Here is a 21,959-nt window from a genome sequence, read left to right as displayed (position 1 = left end):
ACAGGGTTTCGCAATGCGCTTTCCAAATCCTCAACCGAATGGGAAATAATAAAAAAAAACACTTTACGTGCTACTAGGAAACAGGGGGAACAGCGCCTCAACAGGAGACGCTCAAGTGAATAATTTCTTTCGAGAAAGCAGTAAAATCGAATATTTGAAGTGGATTTTGGAAACATTCGAAATTGATTCCTTCTGTATGCAGCAATTATTCTACCTGTAATTTTCTGACAACATTGTCGTTGCCAAGGTTTGTAACGTGTGAGCGATGCCAGTTATGTGAACATGTTTTCATTGTAAAAAAGGCTCAACAGGCATTTGACAGCACTTCAGTTTGATAGTTCGAAACCCGCTGTAAAACCCTGTAAATGAACCTATTGTTCGCACCGTGAACACGGTCTGTGGAGAAGGTGGAAGGGCCGATGCAAACGATGTAGGTACAAATCGCTCGGTACGGCCGGGAAATCCCCACCTCACCCTCTCATCTCCCCGCTCCATCACATACGCGGATTTTCTAAGCGGTATGCGACGGCGATATTGCAGTGGTGGTGTTTGTTTCCTATTGTTACTTTCTTGTGATCATCCTTCCCAACCCTCTCGTACCCTTTCTCGGCGGTGTTGGTCCTCCATCGATAGACGTTGCACAATCGGTTTTGCATGGACTTCTGGCCGCAAAACAATCAAAACACCGTTTGACACACTTCAGTTGCAATAAATTTTTATTTCGTTTCCATTTTTGTTTTGGGGAGTCGCGTTTTTTTCTTCTTTTCTACTTTCCATCTCGCCAGCTGTTCCTTCTAAAGTTCCTTTTTCCTCCTCCCCCGCTGTTTTGTCACTTTCTTGTTCTCCAAAACGAGCTATGATATCGTTCGCCACGGTTTACCCAACCATGATTTGCTTGGGTCGATTGTGATGCTGTATGTTTGTTTTGAACTTGTATCCAATTGTTCGATAACTTTTTGCCTTTTTGTTTCGGTTTAGTTTTTTTTACCTTTTTTTTACTTTGATATGTATATTATATTGTACGAGCAGCAACGAAAGTTTTGTGGGGATGGCTCTAAGGGAAATCTTCTCGGCGCTCGCGGCTTCTTGCATACGGTTTGCTTTCTCTTGGCTTGGGTTCGTTTCGCGCTACCTTCGTCAACACACAGTCCGCACCGTTTTGGTACCGAACGAAACAAAACCGAGAACACAAACACTAGCCGGCCTTCATAGCTTCTAGCGATGGTTAGTGGATGAAACAGCCTGTCTCCCCGCAATCGCTCATCTCATTGCATGTAATTGAAACACTCTAATACATATGATTGATATCGTAACGCTTTGCCTTTTTTGTCTTTCGTGTGGCGCTGCCTTGCGATGGCTAGATATAGTCGTTATGCGCAGTTGTTAGAATATTAACACTTTTTTTTTGCTGTAGCCTTAACGTAAACAGTTTGTTTTTCTCCTTCAAGTCCTCGTGAGAGGATGAACGCTACCGTTGACAGTGGCGGGCATCCCATCCAATTTCTGTATATATAGATATCTGATAGTGGTTGCCCCAGGACTCACTCCTGTCAAACTACCGACGGCACCCCGATGTTGGTTGGCTAGCGAACACCGGGCTACTTGACGCCCACACTGACGCTATAACACTGTGTAATGTTTTATTTTGTTAATTAACTGTAACTCTGTCGCTCTCCTCCGTTCGTTCCGTCAAGCGTAACTAAGCTCTTGCGGGTATGTTATGTTTTTTGGTTAGGAGTACACTCGCTCGGTACCGGGCACTTCTTTGTTCGAATGTCTATTCACGGGTACTGGACGCTATATCGTGGGTGCCCGGGACTTCGTCGCACGCATCGTCGGATGGATCCTGGCGGCAGGACACGCCGGACGCAATGGAGTACGGAATGCGGTGTGCGCCTGTGTCTATGTGTGCGTGTGTGTGTGTGTGGTCTGTCCCTGTCCCTACCGCCTCCCGGTCCGGTGGCACGCTCAGCGAGCCCTCCGATATTACCTGCAGGTGGCGCTGTCGTCGCTGGCGCAGATCCCGTTCGGTGCCGCTAGGAACAGCTTGCCGTTCTCGCACACACACAGCTGATAGATTTTGCCCGCCGACGGCTCACCTCGCGCACTGGACGAGCTCGACAGGTAGCTGGAGCTGCTGCTTCCCGGCAGTGCGTGAACGGTTTTCAAATTCGGCATGTAGATAGCTCTGGAGTCGAGTCGAATCTGTGGATACGGGGGAGATACCGGACAGAAACGCAACAGAAGCATGTTACAATCGCATCAGGATTTCGCCAGGAGCTATTCTCCAACAAAACAAATGTTTGGGAAGCTATTCTGGGGAATTTCCCTTGAAGCTACGTACGTAATTCGGACAGCGAGTATCTATATCTGTGTTTTTTTTCTCTAGTTCGCGTATACTCACAGTTCCATCCACGGAGCGCAGTTTCAAATCGTTGAGGCAGGTGGTTTCGATGCCGCCGGCAAGCGATTGGATGTAGATTTCCTGAGTTGCTTGCGCATGTAAAGCTCTAGTCGGTGACTCAAGCCTGCGTTATGCCAAAAGAGTGCAAAGAGTTGCGTGTCTTAACGTGCGCAGATGAACGGCCGCTGCCATACTCACATCAAATCCTTGCCAGCCTCTGCCCGTACGACCGGCGTCTGGATGGAGTCACCGAAGTTGACGCCACCCTCACCCTCCATCCGCAGCGAGCCCGCGCCGATGACCACCGCTTCCCGGTCGACGGCGAACAGGGCGTTGCCGTGCGTGTCCGTGATGCGGAAGTGCTGCGCCGCCACATCCAACCGGTCGTGTCCGAGGAAGAGCTGCGTTTCCACCGCTCCGTTCGGGTTTCGTGTGTTGACAGTTAGATTACGTGAAGATTCTGAAGAGGTGCGAGAATGGAGCGACCGTGTGGCGTGAACGTGTGCGCAGAGACGTATAGCTGCTGGGGCGTGTACTCACCAATGGAGATAGGTTGGCCGTGCTTCGAGCGGATGGAAGATGCACGGAGCGTGTTCAGTATCAACGCTTGACCCGACAGCTGGAGTCCACCCGGGACTATCTTCAGCTGGCCCATACCATTCTGTAGCAAGAGTTGAGAGAGGATGTGTCAAATTTGTGGAACTACATAGACATGATCTCTATATGCCTATATGTAGAGACTGCGGATATTGTAACTTCCTGCCATAGATTTTGACATCGCAAACGTCATTCTAACTGAGTAAGAGTAAAGTAAACCTAGCTGGGAGATTGGTGCTCGAGATCTATGAGTAGGTCATCGCCCTTCCTGGTGGCCCTAAATCCTCACGTATTTCCCAAGGCATGCGGACACGAACGATGGAAACTTTCCATGTCCGGTTACCGGCCGTCTTTTGACTTGGCTTTCACGTGATCCATCTGCGAATTTTCGAACCTTTCACACAGATCAAATCAATTGCGTGTTTGAGGAGCGCTTTGGTGCGAGCTCGGAGGGCTTTTGTGGCTTTTCGATTCGTGAAGCGGAGGACGGGGAAAACACAATAGGAGGAAACCCCCCCGTTATCCCACGCACCGCAACAACGACTTAATCAGCTAAATAAACAGACCTGCCAAAAAAAAAAACACCCCCTCCGTCCGGTTTTTCCCCGCTCCCGCTTAGAACTTGCGGAGGAGTGGGCGGGGGGCGAGGCGGGTCGGCGGGTGAAAAATGAAACTTTTCTTTCCCAACCACCCCCGCGGCACCTTTTTCACCCGCTTCACGCAAGGGTGAAAAGGTTCATCGCGTCTTCTCTGACCGGAAAAACAAACGCTCCCCCTCCCTCCCCTCCTCCTTCCCCCCTCACTGTGAAGCTCGGCAAACGAAACGAACCGAAACGGACGGTTCGGCGATTGGCGAACGCCCGTCTGCCAGAAACAAATCAAAAGTGAAAAAGATTTCCGCAAGCAGTTAGGAGGCGAAATAAATAAATAAACACGTGTCATGATCTTAACACACACACACGGTCGTACTTCTCCGTGGGCGATTCACGTTCAATCAACACTGTGTGTGTATGTGTGTGTGTGTGTGTGTGTGGTTTTGGGGCTCACGTACGTGAAAGTCGAGTTGTGTGCCACCGTGCCTTGATAGACACTTTATCGGAAATGTGACCCTAAATGTGGAAGTGAAAGTTTCAATTTGACCCATCACTTGTAGTTTCGCTTTCGGGCAGCGAGCCGGGGGGGGGGGGGGGGGGGGGGGGGTGAGTGGTTCGGTAGTTTCGAGTTCCTTCATCCTTTCCATCAATTCTTCATCAGACATTTTTGTGTGTTTGTTTGGTGCAAGAAAATCTTTAAGCGATTGACGAGTTGGTTGAAGATGGGAGGAGGAGTTCGGGGTCGGTTTTTCCTGGCGTTAAACTTATGGAGGAGATAAACTGCTGTGGATGTTATCGGCTCCCAGCCGGGATGGTTTTTGAGCTACAATGTGTTGTTGTTAAGCCGGTTGGTTGGATTTCTTACGGGAAAGTTTTAAACGAAAAAAAGGGGATAAACAAAACGTCAACAAAGCGTTTTGCTAAACCTGTCAATGTAAGGATCATTCTTGTTTATTTATAGTCTTTCCTCCAGTGTACTTCAACACCTTGAACAGTGGTTAAAGCCTCTTCAGGTCTTAGTTTCGAAGGTTTGTGGGGATTCCAGAAATCTTGAGGTTCTCACTAAGAAACTTTCTAAAGTTCCAAACTCACAAACGAATAGAAATGTGTAATTTTTTACTTTAAATCCATTTCCGTAACAAACCATACTGATTCGAGCTAAAAAGTCCCCCAACATTAAGGTGTACTCAGAGTGTACGACACATTTTCCCATCCCTTTTTTGGTCCTCTAACGTGAACTGAAGAAGGCATCGGTTCGGAAAGGGATATTCGAATGGACGGTTGGAAAATTGGAAAAGACTCTCCCTTGGGGCCCCTCGGGGGATGGGGGGATGTTTCGATGTGGTTTAATTTCATCCCCCCCCCCACTTCCTCCACGATACTTACCGAAGAGAACTCCATCACTTTCATGATCCACAGCGTGAGCGCCAGATTGACGATGATCATCACCATGAGGGCGAACATGAGCGCGTACAGGCACTTCTTGCGCCAGCCGTAGAGGGCCAGCTGCATCCGACCGTCTCGTCTCGCTGCGCCACCACTACTGCCACCCCCGCCACCACCACCACCACCACCACCGTAGCTATCCGGTGGAGGTGAGTTGGGCTGCAGCTCGGAGCTGGCGTTCAGCTTGGGATTGAGAACCCGGCCGTGCACTCCGTTGGTGGCGGGTGGGGGGTCGCGGGCGGAAGCGGACGGGATGGCGCTGCTAGTGCCGGCCATGTCGCCGCCGGTGGTCGGGCGCTGGGTGGCGGACCCGTTGCCGTTCGTTCGGGCCGTGTTCGGCGGTGGGTTGGTGCGCGCGTTCGAGAAGGAAACGCGCGAGGGGGTGCTGGTGGAGGGGGTCGGGTTGCTGTACGGTGACTTGAGGATGCCTGGGTTGGGGGTGGTGGGCGGTGCGGCGGCGGCGGCGCTGGTCGAGGGCTGCTGGTCCAGGAGGGAGGTCCTCAGAGGGCGCGCCGCATCTTCCGGCTCGTTTGGGGGTGCGGGCGGGCGACCGTAGCTGGTGGGGTTGCCGATGAGGCGGGCCGGTTGCGCCGGGTAGAGGATGGGGATGATGCGCACCACCGGTGAGTGGGGCGCCGGTTTCGCTTCCTCCGCTTCCGTCGCCGCCGGAGCCTCCTTGGGAGTGTCGGCCGGGGGTTGGGCACTCGGGGCGGCCGGGTTTCGCCGGAACAGCTCCGAACCGGCGTAGCCTCTGAGCGGAGACGTGCCGGTGCTGGGGCTTCCGCTGAAGAAAATCGAACGTGGGTCGTCTCTGGAGGGCAAATGGAAAGCAAGAAATGGTTCAGAGTCGGGTCGAGCGCCAATAAATAAATTACCAATATCAATCAAACAAACGTCAGCGAGCGAGGAGTGCGTGGAGTAGTTCCAGCCACTTCGCGGCACAAAAAGGGGAAATAAAGCCGTACAGAAAATAAACATGCCGTCGGTAATTGCTTCCACTCCTCGCTTCCTGAAATACACCGATGAATTGGAGATTGAAACCATAAACACATATGTTGGGGAGATGATTTCCAAGCATGGATTGTAAACAAACAGCATCTATAAAAGCTGATCTTTATTAAAAAAATATTTCAAAAAAGGTCCAAATATCCGCTGCCATAAATTTCAAAGAAATAACGCGACACATAAGACATAGTAACAGTAAAAGTAAATAGTAAAAGAAGGAAACTTCTTCGAAGCCCACTATTCTCGATGGAGACGCCTAGTAGTTTGATGGAAGATGAAGGAATACTAATTTTTGATTTAAAATACTAAGATACCATACAAATTAAACTATTTTCTTTATAGTAACAATTTGTTTTGACAAATGTAAACATTTTTAGAATTTCTACATCCCGAAACTATTAAAAATTAGAACGACGAATGAAAGCGATTATTTTTATGTGTTTCTTACTGTAAAATAGAAGTATAAAGTTCTGTTTACTACTTTATTTAATACGAGTTGTCCAACTTTCATCCCACTTTGTTGCCAACTGTGCATTGTGGAAAACTTATCGTTTGAAAACCCCGCTTCGGACCTGTTACATTATAGATGGAGCCTGAAGATTTCCCTAGTGTATCCCGGGGACAGCAGTTTTCCCCTTTAAATCAATGCCCCACATTTGGGTGAGCATTGAATGCTTGAACTCTTCAAAGCAACAAGTCTGTATTGTCTTGTATATTGCGGGCAAATTGGTTTGGTTTCGAAGATGTTTATGTTTCTCATTAATATCTTCAACGAAGTGATTTGGTGGATGAAAACACGACGCCAAATGCCTGTTTTTTTTGTAATTCCCGCGTGTCGAAAGGCATTACAAAGTGTCTACAAAGTGTGCCTAAGTGTTTCGCTGTTCGGAGGAGAAATTCCAAGCGTGGACACAGCGCTCACCCACCAAGCGAGAGTGCAACAGACAGCGATAAAATCTAGCAATCGCACCCGCGGTCACGATTTCCATCTTAACCGCTTGGGGGGGAGGTTCGCTCGGGTCCTTTTGCTGTAGTTGTCCCTCTTCCGTCGGATTCCGTCGCGATGAAAAGTACGCTTAGTGTCATTTAGGAGCACTTTTCCTCCCCCCGAGGGTTCCCAACACGCGACGAGGCGTGTGTTTGGTTTGGTTTTCTTACAGTTGTTCACTGTTGTTATCTTAGATTATTTGCGCTTGGTTTGTTTCGTACTTCGACAGATTCGCTGCCCTTTTGTGCCCGTCCAAGGCGGGATGGGAGGGGTACTTAAGGCGGAAGGGAATATAAAACGTGGCGATCTCTCTGCCCTCTCCCCATGATGGAAAAATTCGGAGCCTCCCCCGCCATCCGCTGCGCGACTAGCATGCAATCCTCTTGTCCGCTAAAGATCTTCGCTTGTGTGTTTGTTGTTTTTTTGTTTTGTTTTTTACTTCTGGTGTTTTATAATTTTCCATGTAGAGTGTGAGTGTTTTCGGGGCGCTCGCGAGGGTAACACTTAGGGAACGGTTATAAATAAACATACAGATACGTACGAATCGCGATACGAACACGCACACCGATCTCTCGGTCGCTGGGAAAAACCATCGGCGCGAAGTAGGCGCGAAAAGTCGTGCGGGAAAAGGTTTTTCCCGCGAGTGCTGCATCGGGCACGCGCGCGTCGGCAAAGTGGGTCAGAGACAGCGGATTCCACAGAGGCCGCGGGTGATTATGAAGTCGCTCGCTGAAGGTGAGCGCGCTTAAAAATGTTTTTCGATCATAATTCCCCGCTTTCCCAGCGTGAAAACCCCCGCCGAGTGGCAGTTTGGCGATTTACACGACGTTTTTCTTGCAATAACGTTAAGGGTTTTGAAGCGACGGAACCGGCACGTCGCTTGCTTATGGCGATAGTGATGCTGAGAAGGTGACAAAGTTGCAAAGTAAATGTAAAAAAAAACACTACCAACATTCAAAAGCAAAACATTGAATATGCAATGCAAAGGGATGAATATGCAGGAAAAGGACAAAAGAACATTGCGTACAAATGGTTGTTTACTAGATATTTGTACTACATACATTTGTACATATTAGTCCGTACGAAAAGAAGAAACTGTTTAGTGTTTTAATGTTTGTATCAAAGATCAATCTCTAAGTTCACTTCTTTTATGCTGAATTATACTCGAAAGGGATTTTACAAACGAAAGAAAACTATTAGTCTACTTTTTTCCTTTCCTTCTGTGTTTTTCTGTTTTCCTTTCCTGTACTTTGAGTTCTTTAATTTTAGTTTATTTCCATATCAGTATTTTGAATAACTTATGTTAAGGCAAAATCGAACGAATGTTTAACGTTCAAGGTTGTCATCGATGTTGCAAATTTAATTTCACATACGAAGGTCTCTTCGCGAGGAATCTCTTCAAGCCGTGATTCACACTACCGAGTTTTGCACTTACCGATTCCCAAAAAACCCGGACGGCCCCGACGAGGTGTTTCTGTTTGAGCGAAAACTAATAAATTTCCCTCATCGAGGTGCGTGTATGTCAGTGTGTGTGTATGCAGCGAGAGATTTCACATTCGGGTTCGACCCTTAATTAAGAGATTACAAAATCGACTGCAGCTTCGCGTCACCTGAACCTGAAAGCTCATCGAAAGTCGATCAATGTATTTGTACGTATGCTTGGTGGTGGTGGAAAAAGGGGTAGTAGAAGGTGGTACGTATTTATTTCGATTTCCAATCATTCCGGCGAAACAACGAACGCTGGTTAGTTCGGTCATTTCGGAATGAGCCGGATTTAAAATATATTTTGATACATTGGACAACTGGTGTCCCGATTAGTGACACCTTTTCAAACGTCCACTCTCCCTTCGGAAAGGATTTACTCCCTCTTCCCCTTCCCTCGCACGTTTTCCACGGCGCAAACACATGCATGAACATGGGTGATAATGGGTTTACGCGAGTCGCTAATGCTGGATGCCACCCGACCCAGGCCCGCGTGGTGCATGTTTTGCAAAACCAGGAAATGAGCCAACATTCACACACTCCCTCACACCCCCCAAGGGGTGGTGGAAGCGGAAGTGTCTAGGCGTCTGTCGCGATGTTGCGCTGGTTTCCTCTTTTTTTTAACTCATGTTCGGTTTTTGTTTATAGTTGAATTGCATTGAGGTGATTGTGGGGCTGATTTTGTGGGATTAGTTGAAAATTTGTAAAGCGATCCATTTCCGGAAAAACACCTCTCCCTCCCCAAACCCCCCCCCCCCCCCCCCCCCCTCCACCACTCCCGACTGTCCTTCCTCCCTATAAGAACAAACAGCACACGCTCCGGGGAGGGGTTTTCATCCCCGACCGCGAACGCTGTAGCGATTATTGGCGAAAAACGGTTTAAGTTGCCGCAATTCTCAACTCCCTCCCTCCCCCTTCCCATCCCTTCGTCCCCCTGAACCGGTGAAAACTCGTCCGACCGGTTTTGTTGCGTTTTAATATCCCCTTTTTAATGGCCCACCTCTCCACACCTCCGGGGTTCGCACATCGTTGTCAAATACGTCTTGTTGACATTGGAGTTACCCCCAAAACTGAACTATTTCCGATGCGCGACGGCTATTATAATTACTTACGGCTTTAAAAACCCCAATTGCCAATCTTTTAGCTAATTTTCCTCGTTCGATGGCGTTTCAAAACATTCACGACACTCAACTGCAACGCTTAGACATGTCTAGTTTCACTAAAAAGTGTGATAAATCTTCCTCCCAAAAAAGTGTCGCCCCTTCGAGAAGTGGATGTGGAGAACACGCGAAGATTGTTTAAAAATAAACCAGAAGGCAACAAACTCACCTTGAGTAGCGCGACATGGTTTGTGTATTTTTTTTTTTCTTTTGTTTTTCCTAACTGTCAGGAAAAGGCACACGTGTCGTGCAGGAAATCCACGGAGCACTCGGCCGGAAGCGGAAAGGTTGATGGCTCGGAACTTTCGTTCGTTCAAGTACTGGACTGTTGATTGCTACAAAATGCTGGCAGTGGTAGTTTGGCCGATTCCGGGAAAACTATCCCGGTTTTGCACTTTCACCTTCGGTTTTTCACACTTTGGTCAAACACTCTTTCGGATTGTGGCGGAAAACCGGAAAAAAAATCGGCGCTACCGTCTCGGGTGGAATGTTGCCATTTTCTAAGTCGGGATCGAGGGCCCTAAGGGTTTTACCTAAAGGAAAAAAATGTCGGAATGCAACCCGAACGAAAACGCTTGACCATCGGGTGGCACGAAGCGAGCGCAACTGAGCGCCGAAATCCCGTGCGCAATCCTGCGTTCGTAAAAGGGGGGGTTCGGAAAAATTCGAAAAATCTCCTCTGCTCCCGTTGGCGCAGTTGGAAAAGGCGGGCGCGACGATGACGATCGCGGCGACGTCGTAGACGCCTGGCCTAAGTGGCGGGCTGGGGTAACAGAAAAGGGGGGAGGTTGAAACCGAACACGGCAGGAAAAACACACACTCCGAGAGGCCACTTTTCACACCTGCTTCGACGGAGCACTTCGACGCTCACAAAAGTCCGATCCCGTCCAAGTCAGATTCTCGGCGCAAAACCCTTGAGTGCGCAGAGCTGTTACCTTCGGAGGAAAAACAACCGTTTTCAAATGTAAAATATCCTCGGTAAAAGGGTAAATGAGGCCCCGGGCTAGATTCGCCTCTTTCTGCTGGTTCTCATTTGCGCCTAAAGCTATGCAAAGCGCGACACATGCATTCTTTTCGAATGTTTGAACTCTAACTTGATTCGCTGTAAAGAACCTAACGCAACATTTGTTTAGTTTTCCACCCAAATTCGGCAAGCCGATCGTATGATGCCACCTTATTCCACCGAGGGTTGTTGATGGCAAACCGTGTAAAGGTAACAGGAAACCGAGCACGATTCGAGCGTCACACTCGGTCCACTTGCGTCACGCGTTTGTTTGTGCAACATTCTAACAAAGCCCAACAACAACGCTCTTCCCCGTCTTCTCTGGTTCACACAACGGTACAAATACCCATCGGTCGAAATTACCGAATTAACATCGCACCCGTGGCATACCTTTAGGCTCACGGTCTCACACAACAGGTGTAACGGCGACCGAACACAATAGACGGTCCCCTCATTTACACTTGATACATCTTGGTTTGGGTCCGGAATTTACAATTTCGTCCCAGTTTACAACAAAAGAACCTTCATCGATTGAAGCAAAGACGGAGGAATTTCAGAACATTGTCGGTAGTAGTACTTAGTAGCGCCTAAAGGTAGGCTATAGGAGTTACCGCGAAAACGAAACTAACCCTAATGCAGTGTGCAGTAGTAGAAATTAATTAATTCACAAGACTTGTAATCCAAATGGGTATAGTTTTCCGACAACCAGGCTCGTGTTTGTCTTCTCTTCAGCTAGAATCTAGGTTTATTTACTAACATCCATAGCACCGGTTTTTTTGACAGCTAGCCTCTCGAGCGTTGGCAACTGTCATCAACCACTCGAAAGGCGTACCCAAGGCGATCGAATAGCAGGTGGAAGGCCGGTGCCGGAGCAGGCGGGCTCTCTCGATCGCGCAGGAGATCGCCCTCACGCCAAGGGTTGTTATTTTTAGACAGTTGGCGGCGCTTGCCTTTTGGAGGTGGAGCTCTTACATGGAGTGCCCACTTTGCCATTCAGTGTGCTTGTGCGTGAAATTCCAATCGAATGATGTGCATGTGTGTGTCTGCGAAGGCATGTTAGCTTTAAGTGGCCCTTTGCGATGCAAGACGGTGGCGGGTCATAAATATTTTTACATTCAGCCAATATGGTATGGCGGGGTTCTCTTTGGGCCCGGGGTTTAGGAGCGCCGCTTATTGACCTGCTCTTGATAGGTGAAATATGGCGGCTCGTTTGCATTGCGTTTGCGGGAGGGCGCCGCCGCCGGGGCGGGGTGGTGGTAATTATTTTGCGGAAAATTTATGAGTTCCTCCAAGCACAACCCGCTAGAGACAAAACCTTTTGGGAACAAAAACCCCGAAACGGGAAGAAAAGAAACGAGCAGCCAGGGTAAACGAAATTTTAGCCTGTGTGTGTGTGTGTGTGTTGCTCACCAAGAACAACACCGAGTCGAGCGCGCTCGGTTGTACTTAGGCAACTTTAAAGATGTTTCAAGACGCTTGCGAGCCCATCGAAGGAGAATGGCTTGCGGTTTAGCCCAATACCGAAGACGGGAAATCCTTGCTGGCGTGTATGCATGTGTGTGTGTGGGTGCTTTGAATAGTCCTATAGCGAAACCGAGAGGCGATCAGGTGCTGGCGAGCAGTGCACCAAACTTAAACATGCTGCCATTGGGTTTTTCCCCCTCCTACGCCCAACTAGTTTTTCCGGGATTTCCGGGGGCTCAGGGATCAAAATTCGATTGTCCCATTCCCCGCGCCCCTTTGCCAGCGAACTACCTCTTCTTTCTTAAGCGGCCAGTTCATCGGTTTTCCCATTTTTTATTTTACCACCTCCCGCAGCAGCTCGGGAAAATCGGTGTTTAAATTTTGGCTTTCTTTTCCCGCTAAGCTGCAGCTGGGTTTCCACCGGATGGGATGGGGGAGGGGGGTGGGGGGGAGCGCACCGGAAACAAAAGATACCGGACGGTGTATGGGGGAAGCCGGCCGGGAAAAACCTGGGGGCCAAAGAACTTTTCTGCTGGCACATCGCATTATTCGCCAGCCTCCAAAAACCCAGCCTCTTGTACCGGACAGATTTGCATCTGGCGAAGAGGAACGGCATAAATTTCGGTAACGGAAATTTTCCGGACGTTCCCCTCCTCCCCACCGCGCTGTCTGGGTTTCCTCCCCCCGAAGAAGCAAACACCCGAAGCGTTCGAAGGCCCTCGCCGCCTTTTGCTGCAAAGGCGGGGGACATTCATCGAACGACGCTCTCGATAAGTTAACGGAAAATGTGCGTCCTGCACATGTGGCTGTATCGGTGTGTCCACTGTGCACTGGCGGTCAGTGGGCAGGATATTTCCCTCCTTCCGCTCTTCGGTACCAGCCTGAAGAACGGGAAAAGTTTGTATTAGGGAAATGAAAATCGTAACTTTAGATTATTAATACACACACACGCGCCCGCCACACCAACCACTCACACGACGAATATGTGTCGCTTATGAGAAAGTGTTTTATATTGCAAGAGAGGGAGAGAGAGAGAGGGCAAAGGGCGCGATCGGATCCTTCCTCAAGAAAACGAACACATGCGAGATGCAGCTGTGAGCTGATCGGATCGGAAAACTGGATAAATCCGGCAATGGTTGCCAGTTCAGCTAGTCTTCACGCCTGTTCTTGTGTAGTTAGTTAAATGTTTTCATATTTGTTTTTATTTATTGGTATTAATTTTGAATTTATCATTTTATCAATTATTGTCCATTGTAACCATTCAATTTTCTAACCGTTACAACCGGAACGGCCCAAATTTCAATCTCCTCCTGTTACATTTACAGCCGTGGTTTGGCAGTTGTCTAAAACTAGTCCTGTAAGTTCATCAAACAAGCGCATTCGATTTCATTCCAACTGTAACTTGAGGCTTAATGATTTTAATCATATTCATCGATAATCGGTGCGATGCAAATGAGCGTTGCGGTTCGACGAAAATGGGTTTGTTCATCCCGAACTAATCTCGATCTGATGTCTGTTCCAAGGAAAACCCTTTGTTGCCATTTACTGTGTATTTGTTTTCGACAAAGCGTCGTTTTACGTAGCACACATCAATGGAACCTTAACGAATATAATCCTTTATATTTAGTTTACTAAAAATCGTTTAGTTTGTGTTACTTCCCGCTAAACATTAGCTGTAGCACATGCAACTTCAACTATACATTATAGAGAAAAGATGTTATTTTCATCCATCCATCCAGTCATGACTTGGAATGATTCAATTGTGAAAGTGCAATTTATTTTACTAAAGTAAAAAGCACATTTAAACATGTTTCCGACAGTGTTGTTCTTCTTTTAATTAGGCTTTAGTTATTTTGGTACTCTAATCGTGATGATGCACATTTATTGTTAGTTCTTCAAAAATATTCTTAGTTCTTAAATGTAAGACTAGTTTTATTTATTAAGTTTTTAGAGTCCAGTTTCGTTTGTTAACGGTTCAACACTATTCCAGTGGTTAATTGAAACTAATTCACATATTTAATCGAGATTAAACTAGTCTATGGTTTAATAAATGAAAGGTAGAGTTGCTTTCACCTAACGTTCTAGCGAACACATGTAAAGCAAGTAATGAGTAAACATCTTTCGTAACACATCCTTACAACCAAACGTTTGTGACACACGTCGTGTTCCTTTCGCTTCGGAAAGCTTTTCGCCCCTGAAATCTGTACCACGAATAACAAGGGCAAGGACCGTGAAAGTTTGCAAACGACACCCGCCACCAATGTGTGACGTGTGGGCAGCATGGAAAATGGAAGCATAATCTGAGCATCTTAACTGTTTCCCGGCGAAAACAAAAAAAAAACAAGGCCCGCTTCCCACAACAGGTATCAAAGGTAACCGGCCCGGTTTGTGGGTTGGAGTTTTCCCTTGAGGTTTGGCCCTTTGGTGAAGGGAAAACCCCGAACTAGGGACGGTTTTTGAAGGTTGCGGAGGAAGGCTAAATTGGATGCACAAAGTGTCGTTCGAGATTATCGAGGAATATGGGTGCCGTTGTAATTTGCGCCATCCTTTCCACGCAGAACCGAGGGTGGACTCATCTGGCGCGTTGCTGGACCGTGGACAGCACACACAACAAAGTGACCAGCAAGTCACGGACATGTGCCTGTAAATTTTCCCGAGCTCTCGGTGACACGATTTTGCACTCTTTAGCGTTTTATTTCCACAGCGTGGCCACCCGGGTCTCTTTTTCGGCACCAGAACCGGGCGAAATATAGCCGCAGCTGTAAAATAATAATGCATAACGGCACACGCCGGGCAGCAGTAGAAAAGGCAGAACGGCCAGCACAGCATCCTTCAGCGGGCGAAACTTTGGAAACACGGGAAAGCCGTGCCCGAACGTGGGGGAAAATCGGGACCAACTAAAAGCGATGCGGTAGAAGAATCGCTAAACAAAAAAAGGCGAAAACCAGAAAAACCAACCTATACATACAATTACAAAACAAGAACGGACCACGAACGATGTGTGTGCGGACATTGGTCGTCGTTCTAATTACAACAAACTGTGGACACGGGGAAAAAGAGAGGGGGCTAGGAAAAATAATCACGGAACGATCCGCACGGCACTTGCCGTTGCCGAGTCCAGTGGACAGTGGAAAACACTTAGGAAAAACGCCTAACGCGAAGGCTGCATTCCCGACCGCGCTGCAGTTTGCAAGTTGAACATAAATTTTCATATTCTGATAAATGTGTCGTTTACTTTTTGCCAACCGCTTTTTCACTGCCTTCTCCCAGAGCGCGGGGGGTGCGGTTTTCCTCGAGGAAATTTGAGTGCACCCAAACACCTCAAATCCCCACGAACACCCCCCCAAAAACCCCGGGCCCACTCAACGGGCAGTAATTTATTCGGACATCTTTTTTATTGTTTCCCATTTGCACTAATGCACTTTACCGTTGAGTTTTGTTCGCCCTTTTTTCTCCCTCTTCAGCGCGGAAGCTCGTTGGTGTTTTTTGTTGTTGTTTTGTTTTGAATGTCCTCCTTCATTCATTGGAAAACATTTGCAAACTTCATTATAAGGGCATTAGGCAATAGTTTACAGCTTATTTGTCGTACGAAATCATCACAGGGAATCAAACATTTCCCCTCATTTCGTTTGCTGAATTTTTACTTTTCCACCTGCTTTTTAGGGCTTGTAATAAAGGGGGGGGGGGGGGAAGGAAATGGTCTGTGAAAGTTTTCCTGTACGAAATAAATTTTGCGTTTACATTTTCCAACCTCACTATCTCATCGGTTTGAATTGCAACGCGTGTAACTGTGAATTACTAATATTTGGTTTCATCCTCCTCCTAGCGAAAGATTTGCAAACGCATTATCAATTCGAAGCACGTATTCTAATTCTATTTTCCTCCAACTTTTATTCTTTACCCCTGGGAAACACTGTTTAGGTTTAGGTTTTCATTGAATTAAAAATGGCTAAACCAAATGAAGGAAATAATATTTAGTAAATCTCGTGAACTTATCATTTTGTACGAGAAGTGCAGTAATCTAAAATTGTGTAGAGAGGTCTCTGAAGAACTGGAAAATGAGAACGCTCAACGGTATGCACTTAAAACGAATGGTAAAACGAAGCTGTAAAAAGAGCACGTCACAAAACTGAATTGCAATGGACAAAAGTACGAAAAATAATGCATTTCGGGAGTTGGGAAGCTAAACTTTGTTCCAAGAAAAGCCATCCTAACACCCGTTCGCTCATTTCCGGTAGTGGCAGTGGGTCTCATTAGGAAAGAGGATTTGCAACATTAGTTTCCAGTTCGCGATGTTACGTCGGTATTACTTTCCATCGCCCAACAAACCGTACCTCCTAGATTGCCCGGTGACCACTTAATAACCGATTCTGCTGCGTAACCACCTTCGGGGCGGGTTTTGCAGAAAGTAACGCCGATGTAACGATGCGAAAGTGCCAGCCAAGCGTGGTCCCCGGAGTGCCGTGAACAGCATATACAGTGGCTAATTTCAACAAGCGTCCGCAATCCACCGTGGCGATCTGGTTTTTCGAATCCGGGGAAAGGTTTCAGTCGTGATTAGCTATAAATAGTAATAGCATTTCGAGTCGAAAATAGGTGACGAATGCTACTGTTTACCTACCATAAACTCAATCAACTAAAGTCATTTTAGTTGAACATTTAAGGATGTTAAAGAGTGGAAAAACCAATTCATTAGCGACTCCCAAAGCCGTTCGATCGCTAAGGCCCCCTTCAACGACCTGATTTAGGTTCGAGTAAACTTTTCGAAACAAACATCCATTTTGGAATGTTTAATTGACTACGTCTTACCGCACACACACACACACCCTTCCCTCAGCGCTTGGGACGCTTCATGTTGTAAAGGAACAAGATGTTCCCTTCTCCGGAGCACACATCATTGGTTGATTTTATTAGCCGTTCGGCGAAAGGTGAACAATCGGCCGCAAATCACAATCTTCATTAGCCACCTATCGAATCACCACCAGCTTATCGGGTTTCGACCCTCTCCTCCCCGTTCCCCCCAACTCCCGTACTACAAGGTGTGTGTTCACTTCCGGGGTTAGTGGGTCGTTCCCGAAAGTGAGGGGAGGGATTGAAAAACGAGAGAGAGAGAGGGAGAGGTGTGGGGACAAACTTTGACAGCTCTAACAGCTTTTTCGTGGGTTTTGCGTTCGTATCTTAGGTCGAGCCCGAGCGAAACGGGTTGACAACAGCCCTCCTTCGAACTACACACCAACACACGCTCCTCCACCGGCAGATACACACACACACACACATCGGAGTGGAAGGAGGATGGTGAGCAAACCACAACGAATGAATATTAAATTTTTGGATTGGCAAATTTTAGTAGTGTAAATATATTTCCCTTCTGACTTCATTAAAAACCGATGGCATCTGCGCTTCCGGTGGGCTCCCAACTCGGGAGGGTGGGTTGGGGTGGGGCTCGGTGTGGATATAAAAGGATCAGTGGTCGGTTTTTGCCCCGGGACTGATGAGAACCGACACCGCAAGCAACAACGACATAATAGTTCTGTCCCAGACGCCCTCCACAACTCCGGCTTTCCGGTTTGCCGTTTTTACGGCTGTTTAACGGGAAAAAAGGGACACCACCACGCTGGCTGGCCAGGCCCCAAACCACCCAATGGAAAAACCCTTTTACCCTAGAAGATGTGACGATGGAGTGATGGCAAGGGAGGACGCTGTGGTGCAAGGCTAATAGTGTAAAAGCTAGCTGCTAGCGCTAGCCTGGATGAGGGGGGGGGGGGGGGGAGCAGAGGGGACAGAGGGGTGGAACCGAGGCAGTGTGTTTGCTAAATTAATTTGTTTATTCCTCTCCATTATCGTTTGGGACGTTTTTCCGTATCGCGGTTAGGTGGATTTTATGTTATCCGGGCGCAGGGTGTGTGTGTGTGTCCCCTTTTCCCGGCAGAGGAGGGGCAGTTTGGTCAAGACACAAAACAAAATGAAACAAGAAAAACAATGGCACACACACACACACACTACCCTTTTCCGGTAGCGTCCTTTCGGTTAATTCACTTTAGCACCTCGGGGACGGAAAGCAAGAAAAGGTGACAAACTCGAACGGAGTTTGATTATTGATGAAAGGGAAATAAATTTCACCGGGAGCCAATCAGCTTGGAGCGAGGGCTCGGATGGGCGTGGAGAGGGGGATTAGGGGAGGGAGCGGAGATTAACACCTGATTAAAACGCCTGTTATCTCGGCGCATTAGAGCAGGGTTGGCCTGTCTTCGTTTAAAGCGCGCTTCTTTTCGTAACCAAGTTTGACATTTCAACCAAACAGTTTTCCGGTTCCGGTGTGATTTGAGGTTCTAGAAACGTTTGACAATAGCCATTCATTTGTTTTGGTTGTCGTTCCTCGCTGTAGCAAACACTATTTCAATTAATGGCTAAGAGGAAGTGATTAAAAACAAGATCGCTCAAATTAATGGAGGCGCCTGGTGCCTTTCGTGGCGCCATTTTTTAAAATCTTTTTTGAAAGCATTCGAAGGATATGTTCGTTTGCAACAATAATGAACCAGTTTCGTGCTCAAATGAGACATGTTTATCCTGGGTTTAGAATGTTCTATATTATGAAATACTTCAATTTATATCGAATGGAGGCGCCTGGTGTTCCTCTTCCTGGCTGACTATTGAACTGTGTTTTGCTGAAAATTATTTTACTTGAACTGATATCAAGCTGATACCAATGAGCTTGACGCATTACATTGGAAAGGTAATATATAATCATATCCGTAATTAATAGAAATAGTTAATTTTAATTCTTCCTTTCTTTGCCTCCGTTTATGTACTTTGAAAATGTAATTACGTCCCTTAAGGAAACATACTACCGGTGCTACGTTAAAGGCACTTGGAACTACCAGCAACAGTTCCACGCTTTTGCGAGATTGAGTATGTAACAGCGGCGTCTGCTAATCCCAATGCCAGTGCAAAACTCCAACAGGCAGCATGCATAATGTAGGCCGATCGGTACCTAAAGCAATCTCCTCCGACCTTGGGGCCGCGCTGGCTGAAGCCTGCCAGGTCGGCTCCAGCATCGGATTGCCGTCGGCGATCGATGAATGGTTGAGGCGCGTTGTGGAATGTCCTCAATCCCTCAAACCACGAGCCAAACCCATCCGAGGCACCCCTTTTCACCGGTGGAAAACGCCAGGCCACCGACGGTGGAAGGGACTTTTCCGGGTTCACATTAGTTGGCGGGCAAAAATGTCGATTCACATCGCGACAGTGCAGTCAGGTTGGTTCTTAACGTGCAGCAGGAAGCTGAATGCATCCCATCGTTCCACGACCTGAACTTGGCCGCGAAAGGAGGTACCCAAGGGTGGAAAAGAGTGGGGTTTTAGGAAATTGGCCCCCTCTTTCGCAGCTGCCCCGTTTTACCCCGTTTTCCACAGCCTCGTTGTCCTCCTGTGTCTTCATGCAACAGCATATGAGAAGGCGCGCGCGACTAATGTTCATTTGAAGACGCTAGTTAATTATTCAAAGTATTCGGTTTCGGCAAACTTGTAAGCCTCTTACGGAACGGTACAGTCTTTGGGTTCTTTTTTCTTGTTCTTGCCAGCTCGTTGATTCCATTCACCCTCTCAGCATGGCTCGCCCCCTCGACGAAAGTAGGCTTAAAATAGTGACAGAACTTAAGAACGCCCGCTCCTGCAGATGGTGAACGAGGCGCCCAGGAAATCAGGACATCACCAGCAGGCGTAAATATAGCTGTAGATAGCATATCGGTGTTGACGAGCGCACTTCCAGCATTAGCGAGGTCAGAAAACAGTGTCACAGAAGCACAAACACACACAACACACACACATACGACAAGGGGAAATCGAATCTCGGGGTGACACTTCGCCGTCATCCAGGTTCGACTGTGTTATTTATTGAACGGTTTAGCGGTTTTTCCTTTCCCTCAAATTTTTCCGAACTAGTACAACACCGTGCGTCGTTAAAGACCGCTCCAATCGCTCGTACGATTTTGATGGTGAGTAAATTTACGCGATTGATTTGCCCCTCCCTACCCCCCCTCTCGGCACCCTCTCACTCCCCCTTGCTTACAGCTCACCCGGTGGAAATTATTATCAATTTCTTCTATCTCGCTGTCATTACCGACACTAATCAGCATCAATTATGCAGTGTGCCCAACTGTCCAACCCCCCCACCCTTACTTCCACCACCCGTTACATACACACACACACACGTTTCCCCCCGTGACCTACGGCGCGGAAATCAATTTGGGCCTGTCATCGGGAAGCGTCGGACGATCGGCCCAGCGTGATTGTGTGTAATGGAAGGGTAATGAGGCCATTGTACTCGGCAGGGGGCGGGTAGAGCACAGCCCTTCCGTCGGCTATTACACACTGACCCCGGGGCGGCGCTTTAGGGAAATCCTACAACTCTTTCCCTCTCCGGCGGCTCGAAGGATAAAGATTCATATGAGGGAGCAAACGCAGCCTGTCTTTTTGAAGGGCAATAAGGATCGGGGCGAGGTTGTAAAGGAAGGAAAAGGAACTTATAAAACTTATAAGGAACTTATAAAACCGTTGAGTACAAGTGCAAGATGGTTGCTTTACAGAAAAAAGAGCAGTGAAAGATTGAAATGGAAAAGACAACTCACATGGGATACTTCACAAAATAAAACATAAAATAAAATAATACTAATCTTTAAGAATGCCCAATACGGATAAAACACAAACACATACATATGCAATAACGATAACAAATTCCATGGTTCCATGACTTTATCATCAGAACAGTAACAATTTGAACTGTTTCAAACATTGTACATTGAAATTGAACTTCCTAAATTAGTTTCCTAATTAGAAGTTTGAAGTAAGAGCCTTTACCTACAGATCGTATAAAAGTTACTACAGTTCACTTCGTAGGCAAACTTGAAAACCTATCTCAGATTACTTCATGTTTTGTACTGATTTAAAGAAATGTCTAGCAAAACAAGCGACTAATTTACAGGGTTCAAGTGGATCTATCAACTGATTCATTCACGATTCACGAGTAGATCATTTAAATCATGGGATATTTCATACACATGATAAACGTAAGTTTTTTGTTTTTTTTTTTTTGTAAAATTTGCGCTCATAAAACCCCTTAGTTTAAAAGAATTACGGTAAAAGAAGTAATGTTAAATTGGTGATCTAATTATCGTATTCAAGACTAGTGCGTTGAATTTGTTTGGAAGAGTTTGTTCGCAAATACAATTGCGTTGCCCACTGTTTATTTGTTGTCCAAAGTGTGTTTATGATCTTCTCCTAGTAAATAGGTCCTTTACCGATCATTGCATTAATAAGTTTATAAAGATAGAGAAAAGTTTAAGTCTCCATAAAATCGATGGATTTATATTAAACTTTGTTTCTTAATTAACAAGAAAATCTATACCCGAAGCATTTAAATGTTGAAAATCTAGCTCTTTAGATGTTGCCAACGAAACACTGATCACAATCACAATGACGGATTTAAATGTGATAGTAGCAATTGTATTAAAATACATTATTCACCGAGTTTGAAACCAAACTGACAGCCATTTTCTACAAGTTTTCACCAAAGCTGTTACTAACCGATGTTCGTCTTCACTTTCCTAGTTTATACTTTACAACCACTGACGATTCCAAAGTGTGTCTTATTATTTCACAATGCAGATATTTAAATATAGATCGTACGATCGTACCAACTTCACGCAGTTGCAATTAATTACAACTCACAGCTCACGGTGTTGTAGATCGTTTGCATTGCATTGGTTGGATTAACGGTTTTTCACGGGAGGTAAGGTTAATTTTAAACACCGCTTCGCACA

The 21,959-nt window shown here is 46.8% G+C and overlaps 1 protein-coding gene across 1 annotated transcript; it reads right to left on the bottom strand.

Moving 5' to 3' along the window:
• Positions 1 to 1,986: 1,986 nt before the first annotated feature.
• LOC131290477 (YEATS domain-containing protein 2) lies at positions 1,987 to 9,861 on the bottom strand. Its single transcript, XM_058319625.1, has 6 exons — positions 9,845 to 9,861; positions 4,981 to 5,851; positions 2,945 to 3,065; positions 2,603 to 2,864; positions 2,405 to 2,528; positions 1,987 to 2,205 (listed from the first exon to the last, which is right to left on the bottom strand). The coding sequence occupies exons 1-6, from the start codon at positions 9,859 to 9,861 to the stop codon at positions 1,987 to 1,989; spliced, it is 1,614 nt and encodes a 537-aa protein (XP_058175608.1).
• Positions 9,862 to 21,959: the final 12,098 nt, after the last annotated feature.

Source organism: Anopheles ziemanni, chromosome X (genome assembly GCF_943734765.1).
Source record: "Anopheles ziemanni chromosome X, idAnoZiCoDA_A2_x.2, whole genome shotgun sequence".
Lineage (NCBI taxonomy): Eukaryota > Metazoa > Arthropoda > Insecta > Diptera > Culicidae > Anopheles > Anopheles ziemanni.
This window is presented reverse-complemented; position numbering and strand designations above follow the sequence as displayed.

Bases quoted from the DNA above. Each gene is read 5' to 3' on its own strand.
- LOC131290477 (XM_058319625.1), bottom strand. The intron at 2,529-2,602 runs GTGAGTATGGCA...GGCATAACGCAG, and splicing joins GAGGCTGGCAAGGATTTGAT to GCTTGAGTCACCGACTAGAG. The intron at 2,206-2,404 runs GTGAGTATACGC...CCGTATCCACAG, and splicing joins TGCGCTCCGTGGATGGAACT to ATTCGACTCGACTCCAGAGC.